Below are 21,072 nucleotides of genomic sequence, written 5' to 3' on the forward strand. Positions count from 1 at the left end.
TGCAAAAGTCACAACAATAAATATTTAAGATAATAACAATATTCAGTGTTTTTCTTAAAATATTTCAAAGAAGTTTAATTCGTTGTATACATGTAAGCAAGAGCGTTTATTCAAAAATTTGCTCTAGTTTTGTTAGATCCAATATAGCTAAAAATAATTTTAATAAACTTAGAAATCATTTATTTGAGTATGATAACTTCAATAATTTTGATATATTTTAAAATAAAAGAGGTTCCCTTATTTTGTCTGGAAGAAAATGGATTGCAGAAATTTTTTTAACTAAAATTTTACTGAGTTATTAAAAGGTGCAGTGACAGCTATTTTAATACATGCAATTAAATAAAATGCAATGATTTAAAAATAATAAATATTTGATTTCTTGTTTCTTTTTCTAACTAAATAATGAAAATAGTGTCTTAAATGAAAATTCAGCACAAATCACACTGAGCAATGCAAGTTATAAAAAGTGTTACAGGTATCCAAAATTAAGCGACGATTTGAAAAATATATGAAAGAAAAACAAAGAAGATAGATGTGTACAGTATTTGTGTTCTGGTCAGGAAATGTGGTATTTATACTAACAAAGTTCTAATATTAATCATAAATTATGTCAACAGATAACGCATATAAATCTGAGCTAACTAAAAGGGAATGTTTTCTGAAGTTAAATTTTTACCAATTAAAATATTTGTAAACCTCTTCGTTAATTTTTTCCACTGACTTCGTCATATTAATGCTTCAAATGGTGGTAAAAGGTTGAAAGTTCTTTTGAAAAAAAATGTTAAATAGTTTTTTGCGAGTAGCGCCATCTGCTGACAAAGTTTGTGAATAATGTTGCAATTTGGGGTGAAAATATAACTGGTTTCTTAAACAGAAAGCAGCAAATCAAGTACTTGTATCATCAAATGCTTTTTTTAAAAAATTAATTTTTCAAATTGTCACTTATTTTTTGAACTTCTGGTTTATTAAATGAAAAATCATTTAATAATACATATACATAAAAACTTCCCTTTCATTCTAAGTCCTCAATCACAATGCGTTGTGCGCCACACTAAAGTTATTTGTTTTCCGTTTTACCAATGTCTATCTATTCTTTGACACTTTAGATCGCTTTATTAGCAATTTAAGCTGAGTAAACAAAACCGAACTCCATAATGTTTAAGATTCTGTTTCATAGATAGGCATAGAACTCTCACTTAATATTAGGTTGCTCAGCAGCTTCATTATAAGATCTTAACTTATCACAGAGACAGTTTGATCACACTTAAAAACGACGTGAAAATAATGATTTTAGTTTAAAAATAAATTAGTTTAAAATCATAAAACATATGAATTAATGTAAAACGTCATGAGCATAAGTCTGCTATTTGCCTGAAAAAGAACCTTTGCTTGACCAGTAATCATTTCAATTAACAGCCACAAAAGAGTAGTAAAAAACAGCATTTTCCTCACTCAAATCATCAAGAGCGCCCCCGCTTTTTCAGTTTAATAAGAAAGTAGATAAAAGAAACATATCCATCTCCGGTAGTAAACATTCAAAACAGTTTTTGGCTGTAAACTCAAAGACACGAAAACAAAACTCTCCTTATTACATCGAAGGAAGAGAAAAACAGTCTGATATCGCCCATAAACTTGTAATTTTGAAAAATTTAAATTAGTCTAATATAGATCTCGCGGTCCATGCATATATGAGTCTCTCGATGCAGGTTGTGCAAATTCTTCTCGAGTTCCAACAACGTTGGTTGCTCCGTAGGATGGAGGTTTGATGTCACTAAAAGACGTCGTAACAGTGCCATTAGGTTGCTTGTCAGAAGGTGATGTGACTGTCGTGAATGCATCTGCCAGTGGGTTCCAAGAGGTACCTTGATCTGGGTTGCTTTCGTCTGGGGGTTCAGCCCAATATTGTTTCTCCCCTGAGGCAAAGAGACCATAGAATATCACGCCACCAAAGTGAATTAAACTGGCGATGATGAAAACCCTTTGCCATTCATCTGCTGTCTGCAAAAAAGTAATAAAATGTTTACAGTTGAACATTGTATAGAATAACAGGGTGATCTCAAATACCTCAAAGATTTTAAAGAAAGATTAATCATACCATTGACTAAACTAAACTAAACTAAACTAAACTAAACTAAACTAAACTAAACTAAACTAAACTAAACTAAACTAAACTAAACTAAACTAAACTAAACTAAACTAAACTAAACTAAACTAAACTAAACTAAACTCAGCGTCGAGACAGTTCTTGGAGAGCCAAGGCCTACTATGTGCATCTCAGTGATCATCCTGACCTTGGGCTCTGAAGTGCAGGAGCAGATATTTCATTTGGGTTGTCAGAAGAAAGCGGAATCCACGCATGCGACGGTATTTAGTATCCTGGCATGCTTGGTATAGTTTGTCTACGGTAAGAACATACAAGATCCAAAGACAAAAAATGAGTTTTTCGTTTACTATTATTATTTAACCCTTTGTATCACCGCGTTACAGCGCAACATACATGAAAATTCAATCCCTATAATGAGGTGGATTTACTTATAAAATCGAACTAAATTCGAGTAAAGAAAATATTGCAAACTCGGGGGAACCAAGTCAGCAGCTGCCAATATTATAATGCGTTTAGCAAGAATTGTTCCACGATATAATTGCAGGATATACAATTTTTTTACTACAATCCCCTTGATTGTATATTTGGCTAAGGGGGATTTAAAAATGTGGTGTGAGACCTTGTTACCATAAAAACAACAATTTCAAAATTTTTCACATGAAGTTTTAAATATATTGGAATTTTTGTGCTATTTTTCACGATATTAGAGATGTTCAACAAATGCTTTTTATCAAAAAATTTTTAATTTTAAGGTCTTAATTTTCTCATTATTTTTTACACGCTCAATATGATGTATTCTAACATCCGCGTAAATATTTCTTAAATCAGAGTTGTTGAGTTACAAAGGGTTAACACCAAATTAGTTCAAAGTTGAATTTTAATATCAGTGGGTCATTTGCCTAATTCGGAGCCACTCGATGTTCGTCTAAAAACTATGCTTTTTTTTGAAGATTTTAGAGATAATAAAAAAATTTTTTCCTATAAAATGTGCACCATTCAACAGTTTCATGAAATATTATTTAAGAAAATTTTTTGTTTCAAAAATTAGTTGAAATGGAATTGACATAAAATTTAAACTTTTTTTTTTCGAATAATATTTCAAAAACAAAAAATCCTACTGTGTCATATTTTATATTTGTGATAAATACTTCAAATTACATTTAAAAAAATAGAAAATATTCATAACTAAATTCAATGCCTTTTCTGTCGAAATTCTCTTTTTTTCACTTTTTTAATTACAAAATTCGAAGTTGTATGTGGCAACACCCATTTATCACCGAGGAATGTTTGAAAAATAAATATATGTAGTTATTTTAAATATTCTACGTTTGGTTGAAGAAGCAGAAACTTCTAAGTTGCAAGAGATTTTTTATTATTTCACCGTCATCATAATTAACTGCATAGAAGTAATTACTTATTTATTCAGCTGGATAACTTAGCGTTCCAGATTTTTATTTTAAATTGAATAATTTCAATACGCTTTAGAATTATTTTTTTATCGCTTAGAGTTCATGATAATTTTTTTTTCATTAAAATGCCATGTTTAGACTTGACATTATTTGCAAAGCTTTCTTTAAAAAATTTAAATTTGCATACTACTAACAAAATTAGTCATATGTGTAGTATATGTGTTTAGAATATGAAAAAAATAATCGTAAATTTGGTGATATACACGACAATTTCCATCATATTTGGCCAAAATTGTAGCAATTGTAAAAAGGATAGTAGGAAAGTATATTAAAAAGTATAGATAGAGTGTGCGTACGTAATAATGAATTATATTAAAATTTTTAAGAATGACATGTTTTCAAGTAACATTTTCCCTTTCTTTTTCAATTTCCAAATGAAATGAGTTTTGAAAATGACCTCGGTAACTTGAACTAATTATATTAAAGTTTTTAAGAATGACATGTTCTCAAGTAACATTTTCCCCTTCTTTTACAATTTCCAAATGAAAATGAATTTTGAAAATGACCTCGGTAACTTGAACTAATTATATTAAAATTTTTAAGAATGACATGTTCTCAAGTAACATTTTCCCCTTCTTTTTCAATTTCCAAATGAAAATGAATTTTGAAAATGACCTCGGTAACTTGAACTATCATACCAAGTGAATTTATTGCAACTTTAATAATGTATTGGGTAGGAGTCTCGTTGGACCATAATACTCGTTGAACCATTGTTCTCGTCTCGTTAAACCATGTTACCATTCAATCAAGTTTCAAAGAAATTAATTTGTAATATAATGTGGCTCAGCTTGGTATAATATTTAGGTCACATCGAACTCAAACGATATTGGGGTATAACATGATACAAAAATTTTAACAGTGAGATTATTATTTTACATAAAGTAAATAGATTATATTATTTTGAAAAAAAAAGGATGTATTAAAATTCAGATTCACTTATTCCATAAGAAAATTTGTTCAACATTGAATCATAATGTTAGCATTTTGAACCATAATCTCATACAAATTTGAAGCAACTAAGTAAGGTCAAAATTTGAACCAAGTTTTTCTTAAAGTTGAACCATAGCACCGCATAATCAAGTTTTAGATGGATTAATTTTAACATCACTGATTTTACTTAGTTTCTTATTTTACTGTAGTTACTGATTTTACTTATTCTATATTCAGACAATAACAAATTGCACCATATTGTGGTTCAATTCACTTAAATATTTTAAAGTGAATTCAAATCTATATATATATTTTTCTTACACGGCACCAAAAAAAAGCCTCATTACAACTCCCCGAATGGCAACGTTGGAAAATCGTCCAATGGTTGCTGCTAAAAATGTCACATGGCAAATGTCACATGAGGTGGCTCAACATATAGCGCTTTTAAAAACGGAAACAATAACCAGAGTGAGCATTATCAGGTTGTTGAATTCAGATTCATGCCCTAAGAACATGATAATATTTAATTTAAACTCAGTTAGGAATTAATTAATTTATTGGGTATAATATAAAAAAAACACAACTACTTCCACTTAGTAGGAATAACATTTACCATGACGCAATGCTAAATTCTATGCCACTATCCACATAAATGCCACTATCCACATAAATCAATTATTAATCAAAAATCGAATATTAATTACTTTTATTTATAATGCAATAAAATCTGGCGAGCAGCTATTTAAACGATCAAACACTTCGTTCGTTTATTTGTGGCTTGAAGTTAGGCTCGCAGAAAATGCCGTTCATGGGTTAAATTTAGTAGGAATAACACAACCTGTGACGTAGGCTATAGTATACCCAATTGAAGTGAGCATGCTTTAGAAGGCCGCTGTTGAATTGATATTTTTCTAATGGGAGCTACCTAAACGTCTAAAAAACGTCTAAGTGTTTGTATTGAATGCATGGAGTTTTTTTATATTTCGCGTTTATTTATGCATTGAAATTTCACGCTTTAAAATGCAGAATATTAGTGAAGCTGCTAGGGCTATTAAACGTAATGAAAGAAAACGTGTTTGAAGAGTCCCCTCTGATAACAACATGCCGTTTTCTTTTAAGAGAAAACAATTTCCTATTAGGCTGGCCTTCTCCATGACTATAAATAAGTCACAAGGTCAGACTTTTGAGAAAATCAGTTTAGTATTGACTAAACAAGTTTTTAGTCATGGACAACTTTATGTTGGCCTGTCAAGAGTTAGTCATTTGACAGCCTTTCAGTAATTGCTCCAAGATGCCAAATCTATAATTGAGTTTTCAAAGAAATTCTAAATGCTTAGTGTTAATTTCTTAGAGCTTTGCAGAAAAAAATGTTTTTTGGAAAAAATTTAATTGAAACTTCTATTGGCAGTAGGCAAGGGGAACTGCCAAAATCAAAACTCCCTGATTAGAAATACAGCATGGCGACCTCCACGTGGTATTTCTCGGGTAATGCTAACAGCCATGCATTTTAATTTATTGTATGTAAAACATCCTTATTTTGTTCTAAAATGTTATGTACTCTATCACAAATGTTAATTAAAATAGAAATTGATTTCAATAATGCTGATCACCAAAAAATATTTCATTTGGCGATAAAACATATTTTTGTGTTCTTGAAAATGAAAGACTTTTTGAGGGTTATTATCTCATAAGGAAAAGTTAGGGTTTAAAGTTTATATTTTTAAATAATAAAATTTTTTTTCTAAAACTTTCAGAATTTCTAGCATTAACTAATTTATTATACACATTTAGTTGAATTTAGGTGAATAACTGCAATATTTGATAATTTATTTTGCTAATATGTTTCTCATTTAGCTAATGTTTTGATTTTTTCACCATGTACAATCTAAATAGCTAATATACTTTTTTAAAAGCCAATAAGAACATTGATAGAATTCTTCTACATAAGTACAATACTATGTCTTTGATGATAAAATATTATGTCTTTGATGATAATATATTATGTCTTTGTGCTAGAACATTGTGTTCATTGGTGAGCGAGCACAGCGAGCCATTGTTCACGGCGTGAACCACATGGGATTGCGTAGAAATTTTCGGGGGTTGGCGAGCGTTAGCGAGCAGGGGGCGGAGCCTCCTAGTAAAAGAAATTACAGTTATTTTTTTCTGAATTGCTTACCTTATTTTATGATTCAGATGTAAACTCGCAGCATAAGAAAATTCCCAATTGATGAAGAAAACGGTTTGGTGCAAAACATACGGCAATTTGCGGTTAAGATACAATTTTCGATTTCAATTCTGTAGGATATGATTTGCCAACTTCTTTCATATTTTATTCTACAGTTAACGTTGAAAATATACTTTTTATTATACTTCAAATGCTTTCGCATGAAAAATTTAATCAGTTCACAAAGAGTAATAATTAAAATATAGACTTTAGTATCTTTAAAATCCCGTCTAAAACGGATTTTTTAAAAAAATTGATTGAGATCATGAAAGATTGTAAATAACTAAAGATCGCTGAATTTTGATGGCATTTTCATTTTTTTTTCTCTTCTTTAAAAATGATTAAAAAGGAAATTTTCCAAAAGACGATAAGAATTTGCAGAGATTAGTTACTGAGATGCAATTAAAATTACCAGACATACTTCTTTTGTCGTTTAGAACCAAACGTCTGTCTTATAAGTTTCTATTCATTAGATTAATTAATGCTTGTATTGAAAGAATTCTCATTAATCAGCTTAAATGAACATAGATTAAGTTTTATAAGCTTAAATATTATTTTAATTTATTTCATCTTTCATCTGAGATTCTTTTAACAATTTATTTATTTTGTCTCTCTCTTAGCGGCTTTAATTTCAATAATAATTACAAAAATACATGATATAAACACGGAGTAAACACTGTGTACTTACTCCTAGACTTGTTAGACTTTCTTCAACAATTGGACAGAACATGCCAGCTAATGTTCCAAATCCATTTGACATTCCCATTAAAATGCTGGCATATCGAGGAGCAATGTCAAGATGGTTTACATTAAATCCTAGAAAAGAAAAAACCCTTTTGAAAATGTTTCAAATAAAAAAAAATTAGCAGTTGTACAGAAAAAAAATGTATTGTATGATTTACAAGTTATTCTGTAATCACCGTTCTTAATATATACATTTAAAATCAATATGAAAAATGAAGCTTGATATATATATATCAACTTTCAGAGCCAAAACATAATATTTTACTCAAAAACAACTTCAACAAATATCAACTTCAATCTGAATAAGAACTAAAATCACAAAAGAGGTCAATTAGCTAGGTAATATTAATACCTAGCATTTTTTTGTGTCAAATACTGCTTTTTTGCTTCGTCCTCGAAAAATTGGTTCTTCCTTATTTTAATACCGCATTTACTCTGATTTATCTTAATTACAGTTCGTCAGACATTGATTGATTTTGTTATTTTATTAAAATATTGATTTGAAAAAACTAGTTAGACTTCTTTTAAGCTGCGCATTTTACAAAAATCACAAAAATGTATATTGAGAATGGTAATTACGAAACATTCTTTGTAATATAATTTTTTATTACTTTTGAAGACAGCTAATGAATAATCTCACTTGTCCCCTTAAGACTATACTATTGATCAGTTATCTTATTTATTTAAGCGGTAAAAATTTTAGCATTTAACATTTAATTATAAAATACTACAGCGTATCAATTTTATAAACACAAATTTAAATGCATTTAAAAGCGTAAAAATTCAAAATATTTATACCAAATGTTTGAATTTTTTAAATTTGAGGATAAAGCTTGCTGTGATGTCAAAAATTATTTATAATGAAACTGAGATGTTTTCAAATAATTATGAAAAAAAAAAATTAAATAAATTTTTTTCACTAAATCTTCCATATATAGAGACCTTCCATATATATAAAAATGAATGTCTGTGGATGTATGTGTGTATCCTTTATAGATTCCTAGACCATCCGACCGAAAGCTATGTAATTTTGCATAAATATAGTTCAAAGCACGAGGAAGGTCACTGTTGACATAAGAACATTCTACGACAAATCGTTCCATCGGGATGAGCAAAAAACGAAATAGAATTTTCTGATTGATTAAGCGTCAGCAATTGCTTTAAATTTAACTATCCAACTTTTCACTGATTTTTAAAAGAACACCAGCAATTATTGCTAGCTTATAGCTCTGTTTGATCAAAAAATAGTTTATTGCACGTATTTAAATATTTAATAATTTTATATTCGCTATGTCAGATAGATTCAATGAACATTACGTGGTAGCACACGTGGTCTACGTCGCCAAATTTATACTTTGTCTGATACCACGCTCTTTTATTTTATTTATATTAATTCTTTTAAACGTGTTTCTAAAAAATTACTTTTTTAAAACTAACGGTAATGGAATAGAAAAAAAAATTATGTATTCAAAAGCAAGCTTAATGGGAAAGTGGTATTAATTCATTTAGGAGAGGCATAAGAAATCGATGCCAGTGAGGTTTAATTACGCAAACGATGTTTAATTAATTAATGTAATATATGTACATTGAAATAAAAGAAATAAGCGTTGCACTAGAAAGCAAAAGTAATGGAGTAAAGGTATATATTTGTCTAGAAGAACGGTAAGAAATCGTCATACTATCATTGACGACAATGATGCTTAATTAATGTTGGTAACATATATTAATTGAAATAAAAAAGTAACTTCTGAACAAAAAAGTAAAAATAAGAAGCTATGAAATTTAGCATACAGACAGTTCAAAGCACGAGGAAGGTCACTGTCGACATTAGAATATTCTATGATAAACCGTTCGATCAATGAAATTCTCTTAATGGTTAAACGCTTGTCATTGTTTTATATTTAACGATTTAATTTTTTACATATTTTATGGATAACATCAGTGATAATTGCTAGCTTGTAGCTCTATTTTCTCAAAAAATAGTTTATTTCACGTATTCAAATATTCAATTACTTTATATTCGCTGTGCTAGTTAAATTCAATGAACACTACGTGGTAGCACGCGTGGTCTACGACTCCAAATTTATACTTTGTCTGATACCACACGCTTTTATTTTACTTATATTAATTCTTTTAAACGTGTTTCTAAAAAATTACTTATTTGAAACCAATGGTAATGAAATGGAAAAAAATAATATTTATGTATTCAAAAGCAAACTTAATGGGAAAGTTGTACCAATTCTCTTAGGAGAAACATAAAAAATCGACGCCATTGAGACTTTTATTACTTTCACGCTACAGACGTTCCGTTACCATTATATTTGATACTATGCATGTCTAGAATTAATCTAAAAAGGAAACTTTTAGGTACCGTCATTTTATGGGAAATATGTAAGGTAGGAAATAGCAATCGTTATCGCGAATTATTACTTTTAAGCTACAGATGTTCAATTATCATTATATTTAATACTATACATGTTTAAAATTTATTCAAAAAAGAAGCTTTCAGGAACAGTCAAATTATGAGAAATATATAAGTTAAGAAATAGCAATCTTTATCACTATTTATTACTTTTACACTACAGATGTTCCTTTCCCATTATATTTAATACTATACATATTTAGAATTTTTCTAAAAAATAAGTTATTTGATACAGACAAATTAGGAGAAATATCTAAGGTAAGAAATAGCATTAATCACGAATTATGATTTTTACACTACAAATGCTCCATTACCATTATATTTAATGCTATACATGTTTAGAATTTATGTAAAATAGAAGCTTTTAGGTACAGTCAAGTTATGAGAAATATATAAGTTAAGAAATAGCAATCTTTATCACTATTTATTAGATGTTCCTTTCCCATTATATTTAATACTATACAAATTTAGAATTTATCTAAAAAAGAAGTTATTTGATACAGACAAATTATGAGAAATATCTAAGGTAAGAAATAGCATTAATCACGAATTATGACTTTTACACTACAAATGCTCCATTACCATTATATTTAATGCTATATATGTTTAAAATTTATGTAAAAAAGAAGCTTTTAGGTACAGTCAAGTTATGAGAAATATATAAGTTAAGAAATAGCAATCTTTATCACTATTTATTAGATGTTCCTTTCCCATTATATTTAATACTATACAAATTTAGAATTTATCTAAAAAAGAAGTTATTTGATTCAGTCAAATTATGAGAAATATCTAAGGTAAGAAATAGCATTAATCACGAATTATGATTTTTACACTACAAATGCTCCATTACCATTATATTTAATGATCCATGTTTATTATCCATGTTTAGAATTTATGTAAAATAGAAGCTTTTAGGTACAGTCAAATTATGAGAAATATCTAAGATAAGAACAGTCATCTTTATCACGAATAATTACTTTTACGCTACAGATGTTCCCTTACACTTATATTTAATACTATTAATTTATTACTGTCAAAATTAAATAAATCTATAAAAGGTAAAATTAAATAGTGTCCCTAATATTTTATTTTCAAATCTTTTTTTTATTTTTGTTTCCTTTCAGTTTCATCTACGTCTGATTTTTATAAGGAGCTTGTACCCATTTTGTACTTTCAAATTTCAATGATTTCAATTTTGCCATGTTCTAAAAATGTATGTTCTTAACGGTGATTACGGAAAACCAAGAACAAGACTAAATAAAAATAAATAAATTTACCTGATATCGCAAAACCACTAAAACCTACAGCCATTGTTAAACTAATTACTATTGCTGCATGATTGCGTGAAAAAGCAACTACCATGAGAAATATTGCTTCCATTCCAAAACCTGTTAAAGAGATACATTTATAAAAATCAGATATATATCGTTTATCAAATACTGCTTTCTTTAATTACACTGCATAAACTCAGCAAAACGTTACAAAACGATAAAAATAAACTATTTATTTACATTGCAGTTGATTACTAGAAAATACCAAAATTTTATATTTTCTGGTGTTGAATCATTTAAAAATAATTCATGAATTTTCATACTTGAAACTATTCAGATTGTTAATGTAGCAAAATATTTTTGCTGTTATATTTTCTGGCGCTAAATCATTTAAAAATAATTCATAAATTTTCATACTTGAAACTATTCATATTGTTAATGTAGCAAAACGTTTTTTGCTATTATATTTTCCGGTATTAAATCATTTAAAAATAATTCATACATTTTCATACTTGAAACTATTCATACTGTTAATGTAGCAAAATATTTCTTGCTGTGATATTTCCTGGTGATAAATCATTTAAAAATAATTTATAAATTTTCATACTGTTAATGTAGCAAAACGTTTTTTAACTAATGTTTTTTTTATGAAACAAAATGCCTTTTGACACATTTTTTTGAATATAATTTACAAGAGTCACATAAGAGAAAAATTCTACTAAAATTACCGTATTTAATGGTAACGATATTTCGATTAGAAAAATATTTATTCTGGCTAATAAAACCTAAGTATACGGTATTTGAACCTATCAATTGGTAATTTTTCTATTCATATAGTAACGGTAAATTCAGGTTTTTATTACCACACATTTATTAAAAAAATACAAAACTGAAAATTAAATTTAACCTAATAAATGGTTTAAATGACACGCTCTAAAGATATCATGATAATATTGCCAAATTTTACTACATTTACCAAATTTTATCACATATTATAAAACCATATATTATTGCTAATTTTTATCAAAATCATTACCAAAGCTTTTCATTAAAAATTACCAATATTTTTGGTGTTTACATAGAGCCAGAAATACGGTAAATTTTACCTTATTCTTGAAGTTTTGACCATACTTCTCTTTCTCAGAGTAGGAATGTCTTTTTTTTCGTGGTGAAAAGGGCATGAAGTGGAAATATTATTTATCATTGTTACCAATGTATGCAACCTAATAGGCTTCAAACTAAAATTCCAGAATACATTGAACAGGCATTCAAGTTAGGAAACGGTTTCGTCAAATATTTGAGAGTCAAAATTACGTCAAAAATTGCGGGATCTCGTGAGGAAAGGAATGTGAAAAATTTCGATTGATAACATAAGAACTGCCGAATACGTTGAGTTTTATTCTTCAGAGTATGATTTCACGTTGTCAAAGTCATTACATTATGAAACATTGGGAAAAAAGTATGGTTGAAATTACCAGAATATGTTAAAATTTACCGTAATTCTGGCTCTATGGAAATACCAAAGAGGTCAGCAATTTTTACCGTATGGATTTTGTTATGACTTTTGTAAATTAATTATGAAATATAGTTTTAAAATGTGTGATAAAATTTGGTAAATGTGGTAAAATTTGGTAATTTCCTCATGATAACTTAAAATCTTGCATAAAAACCATTTATTTGGTTATTGTATTCCACAGCTCAGCCGAATAAAATTAAATTTTTTTTTTGAGAATCTCATTGCAAAACATTGTCAAAGTCATTATATTGAGAAAAAAAGTAAAAAAATAGTTAAAACTACTGAAATATGTTAAGACAGACAGATTTCTGGCTCTATGGAAACACCAAAAAAAGTTCAGCTATATTCATCATAGCGATTTGATAGTGAGTTTGGTAAATTAATTACAAAATACTGTTTTAAAATATGTGATAAAATTTAGAAAATGTGGTAAAATTTGGTAATTTTATCATGATACCTTAGAGCCCTGCATAAAAGTCATTTACTCAATTAAATTTACTTTTCATTTCGGAATTTTTAACTAAATATGAAGTAATATTTATTATAATTTTAAAAGCCAGGATTTCCGTTAAACCAGTAAACCGTTATCATATTTACGAAACTTTATCAAATAAATAGTTCAAAAACCGTATATTTATTCAACAGAATTGTGTTTCTTTTACTGTAAATGTTATTACCATTCAGTACCGTAATTTTTCCAGAATTGTTTCCTCGCGTAGAAATGTTTCCAATTATTAGCGGCATTAGTATAATTTTAGATTTTGCTTTGTTTTCTTAAGCGCATTGTAAGTTTGCTTAAATTCAACATACCTCCACAGTTGAAGAGTTTTCTGACTGTTGTTGTGGTCATGATTTCTCGTCTTCTTAAATAGTCAGCTGTGTAACCTCCTATTGGAACAACGATGGTCATCAGCAAATGTGGCAAGGCACCCAAGAAACCTGACTAGAGAAAAAACAAACGTTTTCTATCCACTGATAAAAATTAAAAAAAACAAACAATAGATATAATTTTAGCTTTAACCACTCAACAGTTTTTTCCAATAACTTAAACGTAAAATAAAGTATCTAAATTTATTAAAAAAGCATGTTGAATGCAAGAAAATAAAATGACATTAATGAATTGAAATATCGATAGTAGGCTATTCTGCTCATTGTTCATATAATTTTTCCAACAACTTAGTTTTAATCAAGAACGTTGTTGTTGTTCCTTATCTTCCAATTGTCTGACGGAGTCAGACAAGATCCAATAGGTTGTTGACTCTCCAAAAGTCGATGACAAGAAGTGGAGTAGCGTATAAGTCCTCATTGGAAAGGCTCAAGCAGTCAAGGATATGTTCGGCACAGACCTGCTGGGCTTCACATTTGGAGCAGACTGCATAAGTCTTTCTTCCTTCGAAGTACGAGAGACTATTTCGTGTGTCCAATTGCCAATCTGGGAATTGCTGTTTGAGACGCTCTATCAGCTATATGAACAAGTGAAGAGCCCGTTTCCTTGGCCGCATACCAGTTATGAGAGGGGGGGGGGACTCCACTTTTTGGATAGATGGCTTTTGATTTTGGACTGATATCAAGAACGTAAATTTAAGAATCTAAAAGTGTAAATGTATTGAAAAGTTAGTTGCTAAATACGAGCAGATGAAATCCAATGAAAGGAAGTATCGATAGTAGGCTATTCTACCCATCGTTCATACAATTTTTTCAGCAACTCAGTTTTAATCAAGAAAGTAAAATTAAGAATATAAAAGTGTATATGTATTGACAACTGGAATGTTGAGTACTAGCTGATGAAATACAATGAATTGAACTATCGATCGTATGTTATTCTACATTGCTGATATAATTTTTTCAATAACTCAGACACATATTAGAAACATTTTTGAAACTGTATGTATGTCTGAAATAGCTTAGTACCAAATATGAACACATAAAAATATATTTCTATAAAACCATGATGAAATTCTGATTTTATAATTGTCTAATCGTTGGGAATTATTTTAGACATTATGGAACACTTAATCAGAATCTAGCGTAACTGTAGATCAAGTACATATATAATATTAAAAAAATCAATACAATCTAACATACCTATAAAATAAAAAAATTAAGTAGATCTTTACGACACTATATATGAGCAAATAATTCAGATATATCTTATCATAAATGTGTAGCACTGTTTCTCAAACGTGAGAACTTCTTCACAAAACAAAAGACAACTTCAATAATATATTAAAATATTTTATTTAATAATATTTCATAAATATTTATTTTAACAATATTTAATTTCATAAAATTTAAATTCAATAATATTTAATTTAATAATATTTAATTTAATAATATTTAATTTAATAATATTTAATTTAATAATTTTTAATTCAATAATTTTTAATTTAATAATATTTTATTTAATAATATTTAATTTAATAATATTTTATTTTAGGCATGGATTAAAATAAATGTTTTAAACAAAGCTTAAAATTATCATGCCATGATATCTTTAGAAAAATTGAAAATGTTCCTAGCCATTTTAAACGATAAATAATAGCATATGAACCATTCTTATTAATACAAAATTTCATTTTGTAATTATATTGGGACATACACTGAAAAAATGTTATATGACTATAATTATGAAACAATGATTAAAAAAATAATCAAAAGAAGAATTTTTTGACGAAATTTACAAATTTTCAAAACATATAAGAAACAATAGTTTTTTAATTTTAGTTAGAAATCCTCAGCTCAATAATATTTTTTTTAACAGAAAACAAATGTAAGAAGATTCGAATATGATTAAATGAAACTCTGATAAATGGAAGCTCACCTCATTTACTTGAAGATCAAGAACCTCTTTGAAAAACATTGGTTGAGCTATAATTAAAAGGTAAAATGTCCAACTCCGGCAAAAGTTAGCTATAATTATTGCATACACCGGCATGGATGTTAGCATCGCTTTCCAGGGAGTAGTTTTCAACTGGAAATAAAAGAAACGTACTTTAAACATCAGCGACTTTTGCGACATAATACACTAATTTATTCTACAGAGTTGCTAATGTTCGAAATATCTCTGGAAAAATTTTCCACATGAAATAATTTTGTGAAAAATTGTTTTTAAATAAATGTATGAATTTATTAGTGCATAATAACACCAGTCTAGATAATTTTTCAAATGTGTAAATAAAATTACATTAATACTTTGCTTTACCTTTAATGCACTTTCAAAAAACTGCTTTTAAAATTATTAAAAAAATATTTAAGTCAGACTTAAGAAGGATTTATTAGGACTGTAATGTTTTATATTTCATTTTATGATACTATATATTCCTTTAAAAATTTATGTCCGTCTTTTAGTAAATAAGGTTTAGGTAAATTTTAAAAAGTGTTTTACGTGTGTAAAGAAAGTGTGTCACGTTTTTTCTTGAAACAACTTTACCAATAAGAAATTAAAACAGTTTTGATGTAGTAGAAACTATTATGCTTGTTTTTAAAATTTTCTATGAACACATGAATGTTAATTAGATAGTTAAGAAGTTAAAAATGGATTTTCTATAGTTTTAAAAATTGTCTTAAAGCTATTTTATTACAAATGTAATATTTAAAATGCGTTCTTAATTGCTTAATGACTTTTAATAGAATTTTATTTGTGTTTTCTCTTCAATCAATGAGATTTCTACAAGTTATTTTAAATAATTTAAAAATTTTTGTGCAAAATATAATCTTACATATGGCATTTTAAAGTAATTTCTCTTACTTATTTCTTGAAATACTAATTTTAGTTTCTTTCTGTTAATACCCGTTAACCAGCTAATTAGTTTCAATATAACAGTTTAAATAGTTTTAAAATTCTTTCTCAGAAAAAAAATTAATTTTGAAGCTAAATATTTTGTTTAAAAATACTTAATTTTAATGTATTCTAATTTGTTTAATAAATGCTTATAATTAAAATAATAAGTTTTCAATAAACCGTTTTAAATATTTATGAAAGTTCGTGTTTAAAAAAGTTTTATTTAAGAAATTTTTAGAGTAGTTCATATTATTTTCTTAAAAAATATTTTTAGTTAACTATCTAACTCAATTTATTTTATTGATACAATTATATTATCACAAATTGTACAATTAATAAGTCAATACATTATCATAATATCAATACGATAAACAATTTTATTATTTATATAATAACTTGAATGACTATAATTAACTAAATATATATATGTCATTTATATACTGGATAGTATTTATACTAAGCAAATTAAAGAAAATTTTAAAGAAATTTTTTTTTCTTCAAAAAAATTTTTAAATGCTTTTTGTTAGTTATAAATAAGTTTACATTACCATTTAAAAATGCATGTAGAGTGTATTTTATCATTCCAAAATTGTTCTACGCGCACTAACTCATAATAAAAAAATGCTTCTAATATATAATATTCTTGAAAAATAAATTTATGCGTATTGAAAAATTTAACAAATAAAAACAAATTTTTTAAAAAATAAATTATTAATTGAATAAATTAACAACAAAAAATAAACTTGTTTAAACCTTACTGTAGGCATTGTCTTAGCAACCGGGCCAATGGCGTTTTCTATGTAGATGAGTTCAGCTTGAGTTATAGTTGGATGTATACATGGTTTTTCAAATATAAGCCATATCCAAAACAGGTACCATATAATTCCAAACAAACCTAAGAAGAAGAAAAATCGAAAGAATCTGGTACTCAAAAACTGTAAATTATTCAATATCTATAAGATCAGAAGAATTAAACAGGTTAAAAAATAATGTCAAAGAAAACACATGGAAAATGCAAATCATCAAATATAGTCAAAGAGGAGGCAAATAGAAATAATCATTCATCAGGAAAAATACAATTCATGTAACTTAGAATTACTTGCAAAAATAGAAAAATTATTACTATATATTCCAAATCGTATGTATTTTGGAAATATATTTTATAATTGATAATGCACATTATTAGTTTAAGACAATTTAATGTGCTTTTACTACTGGTAACTGTGCTATCAAACACGTAACACACACTATGTAAAATATTTCAAAAATTCAAGTTTCCTAATCTCTACCTTTATTATATGGATTTTGAATAGTTTTAAAAATATAAATTACAAAACATGCAAGTTAGAAGACGTGAAAAAATTTTTTACCATTGTGAAACGGAAAACTTTATCGAAATTTAACTGTTGGTAGTATCAAGAACATTAGAAAAATAAAGTGCTAAAACTAGTTTGATTGCTATATAAAACTTGAAGATATTTTTAATAATCGTCACCCACCTTCTATCAGATTACTTCCCCTCCGCAGAGGATCAAAATTGCGATGGAATGTCTTCGGATCATTCTCCAGGATGTTTTCCAGACCGTCGCCAATTGCCCATTGTGCAGCTCTAGTGCGACGTAAATTAACAACAACAACAACTATCAGATTACTTTGAAATTTTTTCCCCCAATTTTTACTTCGCTTTCGTCAGAATTTCATTACTTTTCATTTTATTTCATCATTTATAATTACTTGTTGACCTAAAATGCTTATTATTTCTCCAATTAATTTCATTAAAAGATCCCGAAAATATAAATTAAAAGGCAGAAAGAACCTGCATCTTTTGGAGTTACCGCCTCATTTTTAGAATGATTAGCGATGTTAAATATTACAGTTTTTCCTTTGCTTGGTTTTACAAAAATAAAAATAAGTGAGCTACAGTTGAAACTTTCGTACAGGGTAATAAAAACATTTGAAAGAATGTGTAATATAATTTCTTATAGCTGTTATAAATATTTGTACTAGTATATATTTTTCATGATTAAATCGGTTACAACACATACTGAAGGCTCTACACTGCAAAACTGATTGGTGTATTCTTGTAACTATTTTTGGTGTAGTTGTAAACTTTTACCGTGCATGTAGCCACATTTTTTATTTATTTTGTTATAACTGTTATATAGTTTTTCTTGCAATGTACTTTTATTTATTTTTGGTTACTGTCAACCCATATTTTCATGCGCACTGTAATTAATTTTATATCTCCATTTCAAAAACATTTCGTTTAAAAAACAAGCAAATGTTTACTAAGATATTTGCATTAATTATTTCAAATAATTGTTATTTTATCAGTTTTATATAATTGTTTGCCGGATAACTACAGTTCAGTATACAGTTAGAAATTTCTCGGAAAAATGGTTAAATAACAACTATTGAATGGTTATTTTACCATACTTAATCAAAACTGTAAAATAATAATAAATAAAATGGTAATCAAACTGTTAATTGTGAGAAAAACTGTTCATTAACTGCTTTCACCTAATACGGTTAAACAACCAGAATTTTATCGCACCAACTAGAACCATCTAATAAAGCTACTTAGTTCTTTGCACCTGTGTACTTGTCATAGCCCAGCTGGCTAATCTGTTAATCTCATGACCGGCAGAACTGGAGTTCGAGTCCTAGTGTTGACACCACAATATTTTCTCCATACCTTTCAACATATGCAGAATTTCGAGTGTTCGGCACTCTTCAATGTCCATTACCTATGTCTAGTTATCTCCTATGTCTAGTTAAATAATTAGTTTTGTTTTACGTTTTTGAAAAACGCTAGTTTTAAATGGCTCAAAAACAGTATAGTTTTGTATTCATGGTTTTATAACCATATTTTTTGTAAGTGGTTTCAAAACCATAAGGGAGAAAAATGTTCTTTACCGTAAACTTTACTGTTAATCAGATGGACAGACAGCCAGTTATTTTACCATAATTTTAAAATGAACATATTAACAGTGCACTTAAAATGTTTTTAGTTTACCCTAATACCACAAACGGTGGTAATTATTCACCAAAATTTTTACAGTGAAGGGAGTTTATACATGGAATTTTGCAAGCAATATTATCTCTTACAATACTTTATGGGCTAATTTTGAACATTATTTTCCACAGTCACCAACCTTAATATATGTTCCAAATTAAAAAATGTACAAAGATGGGGTCGAAAATAATATTCAAGCAAGGAAAAAATAAATCGATATTAAAATCTGACATCAAATTGCCCTTGAGGCGAAAGATGTAAGATGAAATCAAACATCTAGTTGTTACCAAACTAAAACTAGTTAGATAAACTAGTTAGATAAACTAGTTTTGATGTTTTTTTTATCCCACTTTCTTTTAATAATTATTTGTCTGATTTTGATAGCTTTTTTTTGCTTTTACTAAATATAAATTTGCGACATTTTTACTTCATTTTTGACAGACAACTTAAAAAATATATATTAAGAGTGGCGATTAGGTTGTGCCTTGAATAAAATATGAAGTACGTTATAAGAATTTCTTTCAACGTAAATGATAATTGTTTATTCGATAATGTTTGCCACTTGAGTTTGACTTAGATGTCCATCCTGATTTCCCACGAGAGAAAAGAAAAATAATGTGTCGTGTATTTTTCAGATTGCTTTATCTGCTGTATGGACATTTTATTGCTCTTCAGAGAGAAAAGATTTTCAGGAGCCCATTCAAAGAGCACATAAATGATCGGAGACTACGGATGCACAACATGAATTGAGCTTGGACTAAAAGTAGCTAAGAGATAAACGTTAATTTAGATCTCCAATCTTTGGGATTATTACTAAAATTCCTGGCATAAATGGTAAGCTTCAGAAATCTTTAGTTTGAGCAAAATTCGATAGTATAAAATGATAAATGCATTTTATGTTCATAATAAAATAATAATATCTTAAGCAAAGGCAGATTATTCGTAGCAATGATTTAATTTAATTTTTGAAGTGGTCAATAAAGTAAAAATAAAATGGTTTCGTCAACAGTACATTAATTTGTCCATGTAAGAATTTTATTTCCAAATTGTAGTGTTTATTAAGAGAGAGTCAAGTAATGAATTATAATTTTCGGTAGTCTCAAAATTGATATAGTTCTAATACACGAGTAAATAATTATTAATTTATTTTCAGAACGTATTATTTCTCAATGGTGGATTTGATTATATGGAGATAATACTTGTTTATGGTGAGCAAGTTTGAAATTTTTTACTGCATAGAAGTCAAGAAATCAATTTGCATATCTTAGAGCTCCATGAAATAAATTACTATTTGAAATTAAATGAGTTTCTCAACTTAATAACTATTTTTTTAAATTTAGGAATAAATATATATAGTGGTTAGATTCTGTATTTTGAAAAAACCGTACATTCCGAAATCTGTATTTTAATCATATGTTTTTAAATAAGTTATAAACTAGGACTTCAATTTTGGAAATTAACTACATGCTTGATAGCACAGTATTGAAAAACGGTAAACGTGAAAAAATGATATATTTTCCTGTAAATAAAAAGAAATGTAGAGCAAACCTAAAGCTACTGATTTGCAATTATACTTGTTTACTCACAAATTAGTT

General features: G+C 27.7%; 1 protein-coding gene across 1 annotated transcript in view; it reads right to left on the reverse strand.

Moving 5' to 3' along the window:
- Nucleotides 1-240: 240 nt before the first annotated feature.
- Nucleotides 241-21,072, reverse strand: part of LOC107454468 (vesicular glutamate transporter 1-like) — a 194,330-nt gene continuing 173,498 nt past the window's right edge. The window contains exons 8-13 of the mRNA XM_043041473.3: nt 17,220-17,356; nt 15,502-15,651; nt 13,491-13,623; nt 11,171-11,281; nt 7,416-7,543; nt 241-1,998 (exon numbers count right to left, since the gene is read on the reverse strand). Coding sequence (XP_042897407.2) covers nt 1,660-1,998; nt 7,416-7,543; nt 11,171-11,281; nt 13,491-13,623; nt 15,502-15,651; nt 17,220-17,356 — 998 coding nt within the window. The 3' untranslated portion in view covers nt 241-1,659. The remainder of the gene's footprint in view (nt 1,999-7,415; nt 7,544-11,170; nt 11,282-13,490; nt 13,624-15,501; nt 15,652-17,219; nt 17,357-21,072) is intronic.

The sequence above is a fragment of the Parasteatoda tepidariorum genome, chromosome 10 (genome assembly GCF_982258835.1).
Source record: "Parasteatoda tepidariorum strain Cologne lab strain chromosome 10, Ptep-v5.0, whole genome shotgun sequence".
NCBI classification, from domain to species: domain Eukaryota; kingdom Metazoa; phylum Arthropoda; class Arachnida; order Araneae; family Theridiidae; genus Parasteatoda; species Parasteatoda tepidariorum.